The sequence below is a fragment of the Pogonomyrmex barbatus genome, unplaced genomic scaffold (genome assembly GCF_055798465.1).
Source record: "Pogonomyrmex barbatus isolate J1 unplaced genomic scaffold, ASM5579846v1 scaffold4, whole genome shotgun sequence".
In the NCBI taxonomy this organism is placed as follows: Eukaryota; Metazoa; Arthropoda; class Insecta; order Hymenoptera; family Formicidae; genus Pogonomyrmex; species Pogonomyrmex barbatus.
Window position 1 is genome coordinate 3,814,595 of NW_028297138.1, and position 18,936 is coordinate 3,833,530.

General features: G+C 35.8%; 1 protein-coding gene across 11 annotated transcripts in view; it reads right to left on the reverse strand.

Annotated features, from left to right (window-relative positions):
* The window catches only part of LOC105423461 (extracellular serine/threonine protein CG31145), a 450,620-nt gene that overhangs the window by 142,988 nt on the left and 288,696 nt on the right, over nt 1-18,936 (reverse strand). For 8 of the 11 annotated variants that reach the window (XM_089080651.1, XM_089080649.1, XM_089080650.1 and 5 more), the window contains one exon: nt 14,507-14,780. In XM_089080651.1, the coding sequence (XP_088936777.1) occupies nt 14,507-14,780 (274 nt within the window). Of the gene's footprint in view, nt 1-4,130; nt 12,412-14,506; nt 14,781-18,936 lie in introns of those variants that run through there. The other 3 variants (XM_089080652.1, XM_089080653.1, XM_089080655.1) reach the window with 3 other exon arrangements.

Genomic DNA, 18,936 nt, shown 5'->3' on the forward strand with positions numbered 1-18,936 from the left:
TTTAAGAAACTTGGAGACAGTGCGACGGAGCGTGATTACAATATATCCATCCGAACGAGACGGCATAATTGCAATCGAATTTCGCTGTAAGTTCGTTCAATTTTTCAATTTTTTTATATTTGTGTCTTAATATCTTTATATCCAAAAGAATTAGAGAAATCACATTGCATAACAGAAAGTATATGAAAGTATACCATGTAAAAAATGATGGCTTATAGAATAGAAATAATTTAGCAAAAAAGATAGTAGCAATTTGAAGCGAAAGGCGTACGGATAGCATGTTTCTCATACTGCGACGCTCCTAAGACACAGCCGTTCGACGGCTCGGCCGTTGAGCCTAGAGCAGTGGTGGAGACAGCCATCGAAATCGGGCTAAAATGTATAATTAATTCCAAGCTCTAAGAGATAAAACGATGATATATTCAAACCGTAAACAAGTATTAATGTCATTGACGGAAGTCGAGCATGTTGCGACTTCATATACGGGGTGTCCTAAAATTCCCGCATTTGGAGAACACTACATGATTCTTTATGCTAAAAGTAACAATGTTTTCTTTAAGCAAAATTGCGTTTGACAAGTAATTTTTACAGTGGATCACATTACAGGTGAATGAGCGTGCATATGTACGTAGCGGGCAGAACCGGCGCGTATCCTCAGGCCGGCGCGACCTGGTACAGGAACGTATTGATGGCATCAGTCTATATGCCCTATGACTCTGAAGACTTATCATCACAAAGAGAAATCAAAGAACTAATTGCTTAAGCTGAGGAAAGAGGACTGCAGCTGCTCCTAATGATGCTAATTCCCATCACTTAAGGTGGGGGAGTAGCGGTCTCAATTCCAGGAGGAAGAGCTTTCATGACTTCATCCTAGGCGCTGATTTAATCATTCTGAACAGAAGATCCTACTTTTATGGACTGCAAGAATTGACATCACCGTGTGCTCGAGGAGGCTGGTGGGTCTAGTGAAGGACTGGAGAGTACTGAGGGAACCTTTGGATTCAGACCATAGACCACGTAAGCGGTTTTCTCTTGAGCACACGGAAAAACAGAAATAGGTACGCAATCCCAGACCTTCAAACTGGAAGGGCTATAGGGCGGACTTAGAGGTCACCCTAAAGAAAGCCCCATCCAGATTTCACACAATTATGAACTTAGAAATGGTAGCCCAACTTGTTAATGACGCCATTATAGAAGCTTACGAGGGCAATTGCTCTCTTAGGCTGAGAAATAACTCAACCTTGTTCTTTGAAATAAAGAAATGGTGGAATAAAGAACTCTCGGAGGTCTAACTTAGATTGGAGATAAGAAACCAAATTTTAATAAAGCCTTTTTAATAAAGCCAAAAGAATAAAACTAACAAAAAATTGGGAAGACTTTTAGAAGCTCCCAGTATACAGCAAGACAATTACTGTTTCGAAGAGGCGATACTGGAGAAAGTTCTGCGAGGAGGTCGAGAGTGCCCCAGAGGCATCCAGACTAAGCAGAAGGAAAAATCTTCCTATTTGAAATGTTTCAAACTCTCAAGTGGAAGATTTACCGAATTAACGGTCGAGACCTTGAGACACCTGATATTTATGCACTTTCTGGGTTTCAAGGAGGAAACCGTGGTTTCATCCTGCATCAGGATTCAATCAAAGATTTATAAGTCCAGGGAGTGATTTCTAGCAGCAAAAGTAGTTCATCCTAGTGGAGCCGAATGAGCTGTCAAGTCTTTCGAATCCTACAAGGCTCCAGGACCCGATGGATTTTTTCTATACTCCTCAAGAAGCGACTGAATATCCTTAAAAGCCCCCTGACGAAAATACTTAGGGCCAGTATAGCTCTAAGACATGTTCCTCAGGCTTGCAGTGAGACAAAAGTGATCCTTATACCCAAATCAGGTAGGAACGGCCATATTTCGGCTAAGGATTTTACACCTGTCAGCATAACGTTCTTTATTCTGAAAACATTAGAGACTGGTTGACAGGTTTCTTAAAACTAGTTCTTTAGCTATCAACGGCAACAGCCGTTGTCTCCCGCTCAATATGCTTACAGGGATGGCAGGTCCATTGACACTGCCTTACATTACCTAGTGAGCGGAGTGGAGTCACAAGCAAAGGATCATGCATTACGAATTTTCTTAGATATTGAGGGAGCTTTTGATATCATCTCCAATAAAGCTATTACGGAGGCGATGGTCACACGTGGAGTTCCTGGAGCTCTCGTAGATTGGGTGCGGAGCATGCTGTCGGGTAGAGATTTGATCATCAGCATCGGAGATAGAACGGTCAGGGGATTGCTGGCCGATGGGTGTCCGCAGGAGGAACTTCTTTCTCCCTTGTTGTGGTGCTTGGTGATTTTCTGACAAAACTAAGAAGGGAAGGCTTCCTGATCTGTGGCTACGCCGATGACGTGGTCATTGTAGTTAGGAACAACTTCTTTTCAGTTCTCAGGGAGTGGATGGATACCGCCTTGAGAATTGTATAAAACTGGTGTAAGACTATGAGCCTATCAGTAAACCCATCCAAGACCTCAGCCATGGTTTTCACCAGAAAATACAAACCGGAAATCCCAGGGACCTTAAAACTCTGGGATATTGAATATAATAGATCGGTTAAGTATCTGGAGGTTATCCTAGCTGCTAAACTGAATTGAAAACTTTACCTTGAAGATAAGAGGAAAAAACTTTACATCATTTTATGGGCGTGCAGGAGAATCAAGGCAAGAGCTGAGGATTAAAACTCCGAGCAGTTACAGAAGATGGTATTATTACTAAGGCTGACATATGCGTCGATCGTGATGGCCCAAAGTGGAGAGGGTGGAGGCAAGGAACCTACTCAGCAGCTTACAGGACAGCTACCTGAGAGCAACGACGGGGGCTACGAAATCCATTCCGACGGAAGCGCTGGGAGCCCTTTATTTTTATTTTTCTGTCTCTGGATCGGATGATTGTCATCATAGCCAGACAAATAGCATACAAACTTAAATGTCAAGGTGAATGGAAGATCATCGGACTCAATCACACGAGGCTCGGGTTCTTACAGATACACCCACGGCAAAATAGAATGCCAAGGAAATACCAGTTGGTAAAGACTTTTAAGATTCTGATGCCAATTAGAAAAGATTGGCAAAAACTAAATGCCCCATTGATCCAAACGTGAATTTCTGGTACACAGATTGAGAGCAAACGGACATTTTAGAGCGGACATATATGGGCCCAGTTAAAGCTATGAAGAAAACATCTCAATAGGAAAGATAGTTACTGTCTTTCAAGTCGAAGTGCTAGCCATTCTCAGGTGCGTGGAACTCCTGATGAAAAGGAAAGATTCCAAGCATCGCATTCACATCTTCTCAGATAATAGAGCACCAATTGACCTTAGCGAGACTTCTACTGAATCTTCAGTGATTTGGGACTGCATGCAGGCGTTAAACAAATTAAGAGAATCTAGGAAAATCACTCTGACATGAATTCCTGGACACCAGGGTATCCCTAGCAATGAGACGGCGGATGGCCTGATTAAACTGGGAAAAAAAAAATCCCGAGGGGCAGGTCGGAATCCCTTTTGCCACAAGAAAAAGAATCATCAAAGGTTTGGCTGGAATTGGAACATCTAAGTTTCTGAGAGGCAATCACTGGCTGCCGACTGTCCAGACAGCTAATGAAAAAACCCTTGTGGAGCAGAAAAAAGGAGCTGTTTACAATGACCAGAGAAATTAAGGATCTACATCAGTCTTCTTACAGGACACGCTCTCAGAAGACACCTGAATAAATTATATTGGACTATCCGAACAAAGGAACTGTCAGTTATGCGGAGAGAAAAGTGATAGTCTCCATATTTTGGGACGATATCCAACACTTTGCTGCAAAAGATACAGATTTCTAGACTAAATGTTCTTGGAGCACGAAGATCTGGTAGAAAAGAGAGTGAGTAACTAAGTCTAGCGTTAAACGCTGGACTAGGTCTACTCCCACAATCTTGATAACCAGCGGAGAGTCGCAATGGAACTTTTAGATCTACGTAACTTAAAGGACTTTTCTAAGCTCACCCACTCACTGTTTACTATTACTAAACACTATCATGAAAAAGCCAATTTTTTGACTCTTCGTGATTACGTACTCACTTAATAACTATTCGTTAAATTCAGTATTTCTTTTTTATTGTCGTATGCAATTGTGCAGTAATTAAAATAATAAAACATTCAGTTCATATATTGCATTATTTACATTTGTTTTTATTTCCAGATAATGCTCCAAAATGAGACACTTTTTTTATTGAATCGTTACGTAAAGGATGAAAACAATATTTATTTTGTTAACTTTTATCATATTTTAAACAATATAGTATGTAAAGTCAAAAGTTAGATACCAGGCCACGCAGGCCTGAAGAACGTGTATCGGTCCTGACCGCTACATACATACGCGCACTTATTCGTCACTTTTAATCTAATCCACTGTAAAAACTACTCGTCAAACGCAATTTTGCTTAAAAAAAAAGTTATTTCTTTTAGCATAAAGAATCATGTAGTGTACTCCAAGTGCAGGAATTTTGAGACACTGTATAAATGAGGAATTCTTTTACAGCTATTGAAAAAAATGAATGTTCCTATGAAGGATCCAATTATTCTTAATGAAGATGAAATAAGGATATATTCGTTTTATAATGTGGAGCACGCACCAAACATATAGATGTCTGTCATCACTAAATTACGGATTTATAGAAGAAGATAAAATCTACTAATTGAGTCCAATACTACCCAATGCAGGCTAACTTGTTGATGAAATCGTTAATCAAAGAATAATTTCTGGAATTCACCGATTATTTTAGAATCTGTTGATTAAATCTTGCCAATGCAAGAAGGAGAATGGGTGCTTACACTAGTTTGAATCTCATTGTGTTCACGAATTGCGCCCATATGTGACACTATAATTTTAAATTGGACATTATTCTTTCCGCTATGTCTTTCTTCATTCACATCTTTGTTCTCTTTCTCTTTTGCCAAAAATATATCTTGTGTGCTTTTATATAAAAAAATCTTAGTTCGTGATTAATTAATCACTTCCCTTGCATATCATCAGACAATGACAAAATTATTTCTTAAAAGGAAAGCAGATATCCATACATTGGTTGCATATTAAACATATAAATGTTAATTGGTATTATTAAATAAAATGAGTGATTTTTTTATTTCAATATTTAATTTGATATAGCATCAAGCTTATTATTATTATTTTATTATTATTATTATTATTTTATAACATGTATACAATTATAAAAATACTTATAGTAATAAATTAATATTTTCAATTTACAATTATAAGAAGTGAACAATATGACAAAAATGTCAAAAAAACAACTTTTAAAATGACTTTCATTAGAATCTTTTAACATAAAATAATATATCTCATAAAAACAAGAATTTTAAACGAAGCTTCAAAAATAAAATTTTAAAGTACACAATGATACAGGAAAGCGAGCATATGCACAAAAATTAGCACACGCGGATATAAGATTGATATAAGATTATGTGGAAAATATAAGTGAAACAATCAAAATAAACGATCAATTCGAAATCAAACCACTGATGATTGAAAATTCTTGAATTCAAATTCGAATCTTTCATATTCGAAGACAAACTGTATAGGTTACAATGAATTCAATTCGATACGAATTTAAACTATTTGCACATCTCTAACACATACACATACAATACATAGACGCGCGCGCTCACGCCAGCGCACACACGCACTCATACATAAACATGCACGCACACATCTTATTATTTATATATTGAACTGATCTGTTAATGTATTCAATTGATAATATGATTATATGCATTAGTGATTCGTGATATAAAAACTTGCAGAATCGATAATACAGCAATCTGAATAATGATTTATAATTCAAATTATGATTAGTAATGCATTACCATATATGCCATATATTACGTATAAAATAAAAGCGTAGATAAAATAAAATAAAAATAAAAAATAAAAAAAATAAAATAAAAAAATAAAATAAATATTATAATATTATCATGAACAGCGGAGATTCACTCGTCATTGGTCTCCACTTAGTCATATACAAGAAGAAAAACTTTTTGTCTATGACTTGTCGCAAAAAAGATCAACAGAGAAAGAGCAGTGGAATAGGTGCCCAAATCTTAATAATTATTTTATTGCTTGCTTTTATTTACGTTCCTGTTTGTTTTAATAAAATAAAGTACCTATTTCTTAACCATGCTAATTTATTTCCATGAGAATAGCAAGTAAACGTCAATTTGAATGAGTGTTAGGGTGAAGGGCGACATATGAGAGACTGACGCGGATGCAACATTGCATTTTTAGAGGCTCATCTTGGACAATGAATAACACAATAGTGCGATGAGCAGTGCCTGTGAGGAAGAGAAACTACACGTACTAAACGGAGGAGGAGAACTAAACGAGAGACCAATATTGGATGATAGCGAAAAACGAAGGAACTTTCGCTTCTCCGACGAGAAGATGAGTAGAGCGATGATTGAGAAAGTATCTTCATCTAGAATTAAATCAATCGTTTTCTAGTTTCTTAAATTTATGTTTACATAATTTCAGGTTTACATTAATAGATATCCCATTGTGATAATTTTTTTAATACGGTTTTTAATTTTATGAGAAAATAAATTCAAGCATACTTTTGTTTTTGAAATTCGATCGAGGAACATATGTTTTTTAATTGGCACGAGCTTCGATGTCTCAGTTCTATAATAAATAGAAAGGTCGTCATATATAAATATATCATATGTAAAAATTGATTCAGTAAAAATTGAAATGCTTTATTGGAGAGAAGATCCTCAATTTTAAGGTTGGGATAGAGTGATTTAGACACATGATGAAGGGAGAGAAATACGGATTGTTGCAACTGGTAATGCAAGGGAAAATAGCGAAGAAGACCTGGCCGAACATTTTGGCTAAAGAACCTGAGGGATTGGTTCGGCCGCAGCACCAGATCCCTGTTTCGTGCGGCAATTTCGAAAATAAAAATCGCTGTGATGATCTCCAACCTTCGTAGGGACACGGCATGATGAGAAGAAGAAGAAGAAAATAGAGTGATTTAAAGAAAGTATTTTTCGAAGAGTCTTGATTAATTTGTTAGAAACAAAACATTGTGTTTATATCTGGTAATCAGTATACATGTGGAAATAGAGTTGTCTGATTAGATTAATTGCATTACAAAGAAAAATATATTAAAAAAAAGAAAGATCTATAAAGTTGTTGTTTGATCACAGTTTGTGAAGGAATTGGTTAACTTTTTCGTTCGAAAGAGAGGATTTTAAAATTTTTCTTATTTTTTAAAAAAAAAGATACTTGCTCCTGTTTTCATTTTTTTTTAGTTTCTTGTAAAGAAGACTCAAAGAAAAAAATTCTCGTATAGAGTGTCACAAATATCAAAATATTGAAAGATATCTATTAGATTCGGAAAAAATTAACGAAGACCGACTGGATTTGAATTTGGGATCCCTCGTCTACCAATCCGACACTTAGTCTGCACGACCACGACGGCTCCTCTCTGTTAGCTGTTTATATTCCGAATCTCTTTTATGACCGCTTACGGTCGTCTAATTCTTACAATATGTAGAACAGAATTATTTGTTTTTAAAAGAAAACTGTCCTGCCTGCGATTTTTGAATATAGTTCTGAGCGGGATACAAATGCTGGAGCGGGGATTTAGGGAATATTGAAATATGCAGGATTTATGATAGTTATTTCCCCCTCCCCGTCTTGTCCAAAGATTCAAGAAAGAAATAAATGAAGCTCAAAATGAAAGTTCAAGAAAAAAACATGCAAAACTCAAAACGACGAAGAAAGAAAAAGGAATTTACCCAGAAATCTCAGCAGTGATTCTCTATTTCCTGGAAAATGCAAGATTGAGATCGGGAAAGTACGGTGCCCAGTAACCTGTAGAAATAACTTTGGATAGGGCAGAAAACCATCAGATACCCTGGGGTCTTAGAAAATGCAGCAACTTACTCTGCGAAGGAGTTTTTTTAAGGATTGTTGGGATGACAATTTTGAAGAGAAGAGACAGTATTACGAGTATTACTGAGTGTACATTCGCACATTGTTTTCTTCCATATATACAAGAGAAGATTGCGCTCTATCTACGAGTAGTCACGAAGCAGAGCAACATAGAGAGAAAGTTGCGGAGCAACTACCAACGCTAACAATTACTCTATTGTTTTCTTATATTTATATTCCTGTTTGTTTTAAAGTTTATGTTTTTTAATCATGTTAATTTATTTCCGCGCAAGTGAACATGAATTTGAAAGAGTGTCATGTGAAAGGTTGATATATGAGAAATCGAATGATACAACAATATTTATTTATATTTATATTTATACTTATTAATGTTACTGTTGGTGACTGAATAATAAATTTAAGTTATAACTGTTGCTCCGAATTGAGCGAACTCGATATGTAGTGATAATTGATATATCTGCGATCGAGAAAACAATAAGAGACAAGCGACGCATTGTTTGCTTATTAGTAGGACAATGATACTTTTATAAATAAACAAGCGTCTATAATACTTTTATAAATAGACAAGAAACATCTTTGAATTGTAAAATCCATGGAGGCCACAAATGAAACATGGAGCGGATTTTTTGATTTTATACATGATGGAAGAGAAACTAAACAGAGTTACTCGGCGTCGCTGGGAAGAGAGTATGGAAGGTCGACAAAATTGTTACAGTCGATTTATTATTTGAATTTTTAGAGTGATGTGTACAAATACTTGATCGATTAGGCAGTGCATTCCAAAGAGAGGGATTGAACTATAGAGGAGTAGCGGTGAACTCCAGACAAGTCAATAAAATATCGAGATCCTTAGGGAGAAATAAAAATTCGAGAGTCATTATGAGAAACGACTCGTTAAAATCTGCAGGAAGAGGTGAGGCAAGGACATAGGAACAATCAAATTGTACGTCTAGCAGTGTCAACCGTCATCGGGCGTTGTTTATGTAACGGTCCTCATTTAATATATATTCGTGCGAAAAGTTTTTAAATTTGTCTGTGCGAAAAAGAATTAACAAAGTCAAGTAACTGAAACTTTGTTTCAATTGTCTAAGAAACGATTATTTTGTTAGCGCTTGTAGAGCGAGTTCCTGTCGACAGTGCACGAGAAGGCATAATACATTGTGCCATACGGAACAAGAAGGTCCTCGAGTAGACAAATCAGTTATTTCAAATGTAAAAAACTCGAACATATTTCGTCAACCTATTCGCGTTCTTCTCGATAGTGCGAGCGAAGCGAATTTTATAATAAAGACAGCCTATGCTAAACAAAATATTAAATTAGAAGACTTTCACGAAGCAGTCTCAGGCATTAGTAATTCTATTTGTACAATAAATCACGGATGTCAAGTAATGATAAAATCAAGAATAACAAATTATCTATTATCTGCATCTATTATCTGCATTATTTGGTAGTGCCGAAAATTACTAAAAAACTGCCTACACTTGCAATCAATGGTAATGCTTTCTCAATAATCGACATGTTAAAATTAACCGATTCGCAATACTACCGTCCGAGTCAGATTGATTGCTATTAGGCAGCAAATTCTTTTTAAAATTATTAGAACCTGCGAAGGTTGAGCTTGAAAATAATTTGCCTACATTACAGAATACGAAATTCGGTTGGATTATTTCAACGCTTCGAATTCCAGCACAATGCATAAAAAGGGAAAATATTAATCTAATCAATTGTTTAGTTACGCAAACCTTAAATAAATCGTTAATTAAATTCTGGGAAATCGAAGATTGTTCGAGTCGCGATAACGCAATTGTCGCGAACGCCAAGAACGCAATCGCGTCCACTGCTGACGAAGCGGATTACGGCAAGCGACACTTTATTATCCGATTATTATTACTTTTATTAATTGATAGCAATTGCCAAACTGTAACCGTGTATTTATTTTGTAACTGCTCCACTTAATCTTATGCCTTAAATAAATTATGTCAATTGCCAAACCGGGTTGCGCGGGCTTTATGCGGAAAGCTACCGCGCGATCTGAAGATATACCGCGAACGCTGACGATCATTATGATTACGCTGCAAGGACCGGCCGTCTGAAACAGGATAAAAACGGGAGACCGGTGCTAGCAGCGGGACTCGTTAAAATTCTGTATTGCCGTCACGTCTGTCGCGGGCCGAATTAATAAGTGCAGAGTGTAAAGTTCAATCAAGTTTATTAAGAAACGAAAAGTGTTCTCGTGTGACACCAAAATCCTGCAGTCGACTCCCGAGTTGACCCATCTCCAAAATGATCCGCACAATACAATTTTATTGAGTGAAGAACGTGCATGCAAAGAAATATTTAAAGACACATATACTCGAGACGCAGAGGATAGAATTGTTGTGCGATTGCCTTTCAGAAATAATAAGTTTGGCGAGTCGCAATCGATTACGGAGAGACAATCGCTATATTTAGAACGTAAATTTAGAAGTAATAATGTATCGGAAGCTATATATAGAATTCATGCAAGAATAAGTTTAAGACATATAATTATCGTTCCGAGAACTGCTGACAAGCGGATTTATTTATCTCATCACGATGTGTATCGTGAGTCATCTGTTAACACGAAGCTTCGCGTTGTTTTTGATGCCTCGTCTAAAACTAGCTTATCTTTAAATGACACGTTAATGGTTGGTGCTACTTTACAGGAGCCATTAATTAACATTATTTTACGTTTTCGAGTGCATTTGTAGTCGATATACAAAAAATGTACCGATAAATTCTTGTCGATGAACATGATAAGGATTATCAGCAAATAGCGCTTTTCGCCAGACGAGCCAATTCAAGAATATCGATTAAATACAGTAACTTATGGATAATTTTATACGCTGTTTTTAGCAATAAGAAGCGTTCGACAATTGGCGGGTGAAAGTCAGTATCCTCAAGTATTACAAGTCTTACTTCGAGATTTATATGTTGACGATATTTTAACGAGAGTAGATAATGTTAATGAAGCAAATATTTGAAGAATTGACAGATTTATTAAAACTCGGACAATTTGAATATAAGTGACGATCAAACTATAGCAAATTACTCCTTAGAACGAATAAGATTGACACTAAGACTGACTTTCAGATTATAACTGATGAGCGAGATGTAACGAAAACATTAGGTACCATGGCAACCAAGCAGCAATGAATTGCGATTCGAATCTCAAATTACGCATAATTACGCAAAATTCAAATTACGCATAATTCAAAGCGAAACGTATTGTCTGCTATTTCAAAATTATTTGATCCGTTAGGATTAGCGAGTCCGATAATCATAAAAGCAAAATTAATAATGCAATTTATGTGGCAATTGAATCTTGGTTGGGATGACAATTTACCGGCAGATTTACAGTAGATATGGCTAGAGTATGTTCAAAATGTAACTGAAGAAAATTTATACAACGAGTACCGAGCGAATATTGAGCGAATACCGAGACAAGTTATCAGTGTTCGAAATCTGATGTATAACAGTCTGTATGCGTTTTGTAACGCATCAGAACGTGCTTATGGTGCGTGTATTTGTGTGCAAGCACGCAATGACGATGCAAATCGAGTTGCGTCGAGATTGTTATGCGTTAAGTCGCACGTGGCACCAGTTAAAAAATTAACTATTCCGCGATTGGAATTAGTGGAGCCGTTTTGTTGGTCCATTTGATTCAGATTATTCGTGAATCATTAATTATTGAGAATTATAAAATCTTTGCGTGGAGCGATCCGTCGATTGTTCTCGCATAGATCACAAGGGAAACGAGTCGACAGAAAACATGTCTGCAATAGAGTCAACAAAATTCAATCTATTTTACCCAGCAGTCGGGGACACGTTGCAGGTACAGAAAATTCCAAGGACTTAATTTCTCAAGGTATTAATTTCGACAATTTTTATAACAATTCATTATTGTGGTTGGGCACTCCACCGTGGCTTTCGGAATTTATAGAATCATATTAAGACAAGGACGATCAGGAACTTTCCGATCAGGAATTTGACATTATACGATTCGAAGAAAAAGAAAATATATGAGTTTTTGTTGCTCGAGCTAATTCTGAATCGATAATTGAATGTTTTCTAAATTCTCATCATTAACTAAAATCGAAAGAGTACTTGCTTGGTGTTATCGATTTATTACAAATTCTAAAAACAATTTCAAGAACCGCAATTTTGGCTATTTGTCAGTAAAGGAATTACATTTGTCGCAATTAAAATTAATTAAGCATGTGCAAGAATAATTTTTTGCAAGAGATTTAGATGATCTAAACAACGATCGTGAGTAACAGCAGCGCGCTTACATATATGAGTCCATTTCTAGATAAAAACAGAATTCTTAGGGTAGGCGACAGGTTGTAGAGATCTGCTATCAATCATGATAAAAAACATCCAATTTTGTTGCCTGCAAAGTGTCAATTTGCTGGCTTATTATTTGGGCGAGAACATTGTCGTATGCTTCATGCCGGTCCACAAGCTTTCTTCAATTCGGGAAAAATTTTGGCCTTTAAACGATCGTAACATTGCTCGTAGAATAGTAAAGAGATGCGTAATTTGTTTTAAAGTTAAACCAAAATTGTCAGACCAAATAATGAGATCATTGCCATCTGATAGGTTTACAGCCTGTCAACGAGCATTTTCGATAATGGGTATTGATTATGCTGGTCCTATCGTTACAATTGCAAATAAAAGCCGAGGACAAAGGAAATCATATATTGCGTTGTTCATATGTTTTTCGATTGAAGCAATTCATTTAGAGGCGGTCAGCGAGTTAATATCGAATGCGTTTTTAGCTGTATTGCATCGTTTTGTAAGCAGCAAAGTTATCTAAAAAATTTATAGCAACAATGCCACTAATTTTGTGGCGGCGCAAAAAGAGAGCTTGAGGAATTATACCGGGCAATCAGCACATTTTCTAAATCGATAGATGTACATCGAATATTGTACATCTCAACGCATTGAATGGAAATTTATCTCCCCCCTCCCCCCTATGCGTCTCACATAGTATTTGAGAAACAGGAATAAAATTGTGTAAATATCATTTAAAAAGAGTTGTTGGCGAAACGCGGCTTGTCTTCGAGGAACTTATTGCTGTTTTAGCTCAAATTAAAGCTTGTTTAAAATCAAGACCATTATGTCAATTGTCCTCTGATTCTAACGACTTGCAAGCTTTGACACCTGCACATTTTTTAATAGGAAAATCACTTGTTTACCAGATGTTAATATATTAAATATCCCTATTAATAGGCTTGACAGATGGCAATTGACTCAATGTATAACTCAACATTTTTGGAAGCGATGGAGTCTTGAATATTTAACGTTATTGCAAGGCAAATGTAAATGTAATGGACGATCGAAAGAGAAAATTTAATTATTAATGACATAGTTTTAATTGTAAATGACAATACGCCTTTGCAATAGAAACTTGGCAAAATAATCGAATTTCATCCAGGAGTTGATAAAAAGGTCGCGATATATCTGCGATCGAAATAACAAATAAGAGACAAGCAACGTATCGTTTGCTTATTAGATAGGACAATACCTGATACTTTTATAAATAGACAAGCGTGCGACAAAAAGTGAGAGTCGAGATTAAACAAGCGAACCGAGCAAATTGTAATAATCAGTAAAATAAAGAAGTTAATTGAGAACGATTCGATTGTCTATTATAAGCTCGTACAGTTACCAAAAATAAATATAATATTAGAACAAAATTATCTTTTTAAAAAAGTAAAAAATGACTCCAAATTTATATTCATTGTTTCCAATTTCTTTGAAAAAAAAAAGAATGAACTATTCTTTTATTAGTATAACAAATATGATATCAGAAAGTAGCGTTATATAATATAAAAATGTTTTACTAAAATTATTTTGGAAATTAAAAGCTTGTTAGTTGGAAAAGTTATAAAAAATAATATTTTAACAAAAAATTTTAAATCTTATTATTATAACACATCACATGTTTTTATATTATATAACCAAGTATAATAATTAAAATAATATCAGATTTTATTGATAATTGTTGGTGCTTAGTTATTGATATGAAACTACTTTTATTTAATTTAGTACTTTGCAAATTACCTTTGCAGATTTTTTTATATTTCATATAGACATATAATAATTCTCTTAAATTATATTGACAATTATAAGTTGATGTTAGTTTTTGATTTATAAAATTTTGTTCACTTTCGTATAACTTCTTTTTGATTTATGAAGTTAGAAATTGGCGATTTCTTGATATTACTTTTTGTTTTAAAAATTGTCTTATTTTTTTTATATAAAAACTTTTTTTCTAAAATAGTCTTTTTTATATGAAAATTTTTTTTATATAATACTTTTTTATAATAATTTTTTTTATATAATACTTTTTTTAAAATTAGGAAAGCAAAGGGGAACATAAACTTGGCGTTATTTTTTTAATTTTTTGTTTAAGATAATTTTGTCGTTATTGTATGTGATTATTATACATTACTATAAAAATAATAAAAAAGTTTACTCACCGGAGTAGAGTACTTAAAGTAGTTTGTCTAATCATGCAGCATTGTAAAAGAGGCGCTAAAATAGACGTCTCATCATGAAAAGGTTTTCCGAAACCTCTTCCGTGATCTAGATGTAATGTAAAACTATCATTTCCAAAAATTCTAAACGTTTCATAATGATGACGATCCATGTTACCCGTTAAAAAGTCGAAAACCGCCATGTCCATCAGATCGAGCAATCGTCGACCTTCATCATACGGTGGAATTTCTTTTACCAAGGAACAATAATCGGAATCTGAAAATATGCAACAGAAAATAACAGCTAATTAAAAATATCAAAATGAAGAGTAATTAATTAAAATTTAAAAACGGAGAATAGATAAGAGAAATTTACAAAACGATTGCCAAACAGTAGTTGTTTGCCTATATTATATTGCACATCCTAATTGTAAATGAAGTAATAATGTAATTTCCTATAGAAAAATTATAATTTCAAAATATTAGATTTGGACTAAGAAAACGATGATTTTGTGTTTGCAATTTTTTTCTTATTTAAAAACATTTCATCTTTATAAAACAAAAAAATATTGATTTAATTAGAAAAAATATTATCTTCAAATTAAATTAATTTATTAAACAAAAAATATCCTTATTTCTGTAAGTAAATAACATTTTAAATTAAAAAATACGTTACGAAATAAAAAATCTTATTTTAAATCCTATTTTAAAAATAAAATCCTATTTATAATTAAATATACATTTTTTTAGATAAATATAACTTTTTTGAAAAAAATTTAAAAATTTGCTTTCATGATAGTAAAAAAATATATACTTTTGAACAAATAAATTCTATTTTGAACTGAAAAACTATCACTAAAGTTTTAAGAACTGTTCTCTCATTGTTAGTTATGTCATATACTTTGAGTGGTTAAGGTGTAAAAATTTTTGTTTATGCTAGACCACTAATAGATCTTTATGATGAAGTTGTAACGATACATCTTTCTCGACGTCGCGGATTACCTCGTCGGTGCCAGTATTTGGGAGAAGGGGGAGATCCAAGCTTATTAACAACACATCGATTAACGAAAATATCACATATTGAATCACTGATCATACAGAGAGTATGTGAGTGTGCGCGCGTTTGTGTTTATGGGTATGTGTGTGTACGCGTGTGTGTAAGCAGTGTAGCGATGATGTTATTTACGAAGATAGACAAATATACAAGATTTACAAGCGATAATAAGAGAAGCGGAGTAGCAGAGAGAAGAGAGTAGCAGTTGGTATGCTAATAGGATACGATCGTGCGGAGGATCGTACAATGGTCGGGATGCGCAAGCGAAGTATGATCGTATAGCGATGCAAACGGAGTACACTCATGTGGAGGATTCGTACAGCGATCGGCGCAAACAAGATACAATCGTGCGGGAGGATCGTATAGTGGCGCAAACAGGGACAATCGTACAGGAGATCGTATGACGGCGCAAGCGAAATACGAGCAGCGCAAGCGGGGTACGATCGTATGGAGGATTCGTGTGTACGCGAGACTTATTAACTAGCTATTTACACGTAGACTTTACAATATTTACAAGCCGCCAGCGGTGCCCAAAGCGAAGGCGTCCGCGTGCGTGTACACGCTACTGACACCGGGCACCCCTGGTTTCGGAGAGGTAGCACACTTTTCCGCGATAGCGTCGGGAAGTCGGGAAGACCAACGCCGGTAGCATCCTGGCTTCGGAGAGGTAGTACCCCTCTCCGTGGACTCGTCAGGATAGGAAGGCCGAGAAGGAAGTCTCGATCGAGGCTCGGGAGTGCTCTGAGTGTTCTCATTCGACACGGGAACTGGTGCCGACTCGTCCGATGAGCCGGCTTATATACCGCTCCGACTTGCTCTACCTTTACATATCTCCTTGGTGGGAAAAGATCCTCACGGTGGGAAATTTCGGATAGTGGCATTCAAGGAACGCCGGGCGGATGATCGGTTTAAGCTAGTGACGATACTATTATGCCGTTACAAAGTCATATAGCCATATTTAGTATGGCTAAAATGGGGTAAAATTTGTATATAAAATATAACACTTCAAAATTGTACATGTTTTTTACATAATTATTTTTCACTGTATGTTATCTTTCACAATGTTCTTAAATGTCCAAAATACATGGTATTTTATCTTACAATAAATATGTTACCATTAAGGCTTCTGATTAATCGCCAGTAGTAAGTGGGACACTATGGCGCGTCAAAACAAACCCCCACCACCTTCCCACTGGCGCCAGGGGCGTGGCCCCCGACGGTCAAAAACTGGCAGCCACGTGGAAATGGAGCGTTCTGATTGGTCGGTGGGGATGGGAGATGATAATTAGGTAATTAGTGGGAGCGTTCTGATTGGTTGGCTCCGTAGCTGCCCGACGCGTGATTGGCTCTACCCATAGTGCCCCATGTGTGCGATTGGTTGTCGAAATGCTAGACGTAGGGGAAGGGTGAGAAAGCGTCTGGGACCGATCGGAGTCCGAAAACAAAATGGCGACTGCGAAAAGAAATATGACGGGTCTGTAAAAGGAATATACTTGTCGAGAATGGAATGCGATTTTTTGTTCATATGATGGAGCGAAGAGAAGAAAACCGATTTTTTGTGGAATTTTACTGGTTGTATACGGGATATGAAGAATCCCGTTTTTCTTAGAGCGAAAGGTTTCTTGGCGCCTCATAGTTGGTGAATTTAGATAAATTTCTCGACTCGTTTGACATTTTTTGTATGGGAAAAATATAGGTTACGAGTGGATATAAGTTTTGAAGACATGAGATTTTCGGAGTGTAATAACCATTATTTACCAGCTCGTACGGTATTTGGCTGGAGGAAAACAGGAACGGACAGGTTCACACTAAAGGTTTCTGATGACGACAACGACGACGAACTTAGAGTTATACGAGGATTTTATCCTATCCACAAACACGCGGGCTGAAAAAATTTTCTTTCGATGTGACGATAACTATGCAGACATACTGAAGGGAGAGAGAGAGAGAGAGAGAGAGAGAGAGAGAGAGAGAGAGAGAGAGAGAGAGAGAGAGACATGTGGGTCAGGAAAGCATAGAGGTACTAGAAGACAATAGAAAAACCCGCTCGCGCAGGCCCGCGTAAATGACTTTCAAAAAGGAAGAGTTGTGAAAAATTTAGGATAAAGAGAGAGATAAAGAAACGACGTAAATTTGAATTTATGTTACCAAGTATAAGTCGAATTTATTTTTCGCATATATGAATATATTTTGTTACGGAGTTATTCTTCTTGTTACAAAATTAAATATACGAATATTATATAAAAATTATAACTCACGATTCAATAAAATTATACTAGTAATTTCTTTAAATTTTAATGTAATTAATTCTAAAAATACAATATCAAAATATGTATCCAAAAATGGTAAATTATTTATTTGCGTTCTCACAGCAAGTTCGATATCCTTTTGGTTGTCTCGGACGGTGAGTTTGATGATATCGGCGTCGATGTAATTGTTAGGTAGACATAGTTCTATCTCCTTGATCAAATAACGTGCGCACTCGTTAACAGTATCGACGATGGATGCTAGATGGTTTATACGAGCATCGACACATTTGACGATATTCTCCATCCCTTGAAAAGTAGCTTGTTACATTACAACTGCAACGGAATAAGTTTTCCTTTTTTTCGACGGAGGTTGTTCCGCCGTTTTCGAGTCCGCTTGCGTATTTCCGGTATTGTTTTCTTTAGGAAAATTTTCATTTTCCTTATACGTCACCAATACAGCTTTCGCACCGTAGGCAGAGGTGAAGTTGATGAATATGTTTGCAAATGTGATGGGATGTTACTTTGCTTTTGCTGCTTCCGTTAAAGTATGCGCTCATGTACCGAATACTGTCTTGAAATTGCTGCCACGTGTCCGCATCAAAGCTGATTCCTTCTGCAGAATTACCACTCAATTTAACGACAGGCTCGAAGATCTTTTCTTTAGATAATTGTAATCCCACGTGTAATTTCTTCGTATGAGAGGTATTGAGAGGGTACATCGTAGAAAGCAGCAAATTTTGTTCCACATTTTGCACACAGTTCTTAAATATCTTGCGAATATTTTCTAGTTTAGTGGAATTCGCAGCTTCTTGTTGTCCGGCCATATTACTCGATGAGAGAATTTTGAACAAAATGTCCACTTTTAACAAACGAAACCTCGGAGGGATATTTTCGAAGTAGACGCTTCGAATGTCGTTACTCGAGTGAAGCAGTGTAGCGGTATATTATCTACCTATATCGCATCTTCCCCTCCTTTGAAATAAATAAAAAAGTACGATTTATAAATAATATACAGTTAAACCGATTCTAGAAGATTCTAGAAGAAACGCATATTTTCGCTTTGTCTCTGCTTTTTTTCAAGGAAAAACTTTCCTCGAATAACAGAATTATTACAGATTCGATCATGTTCG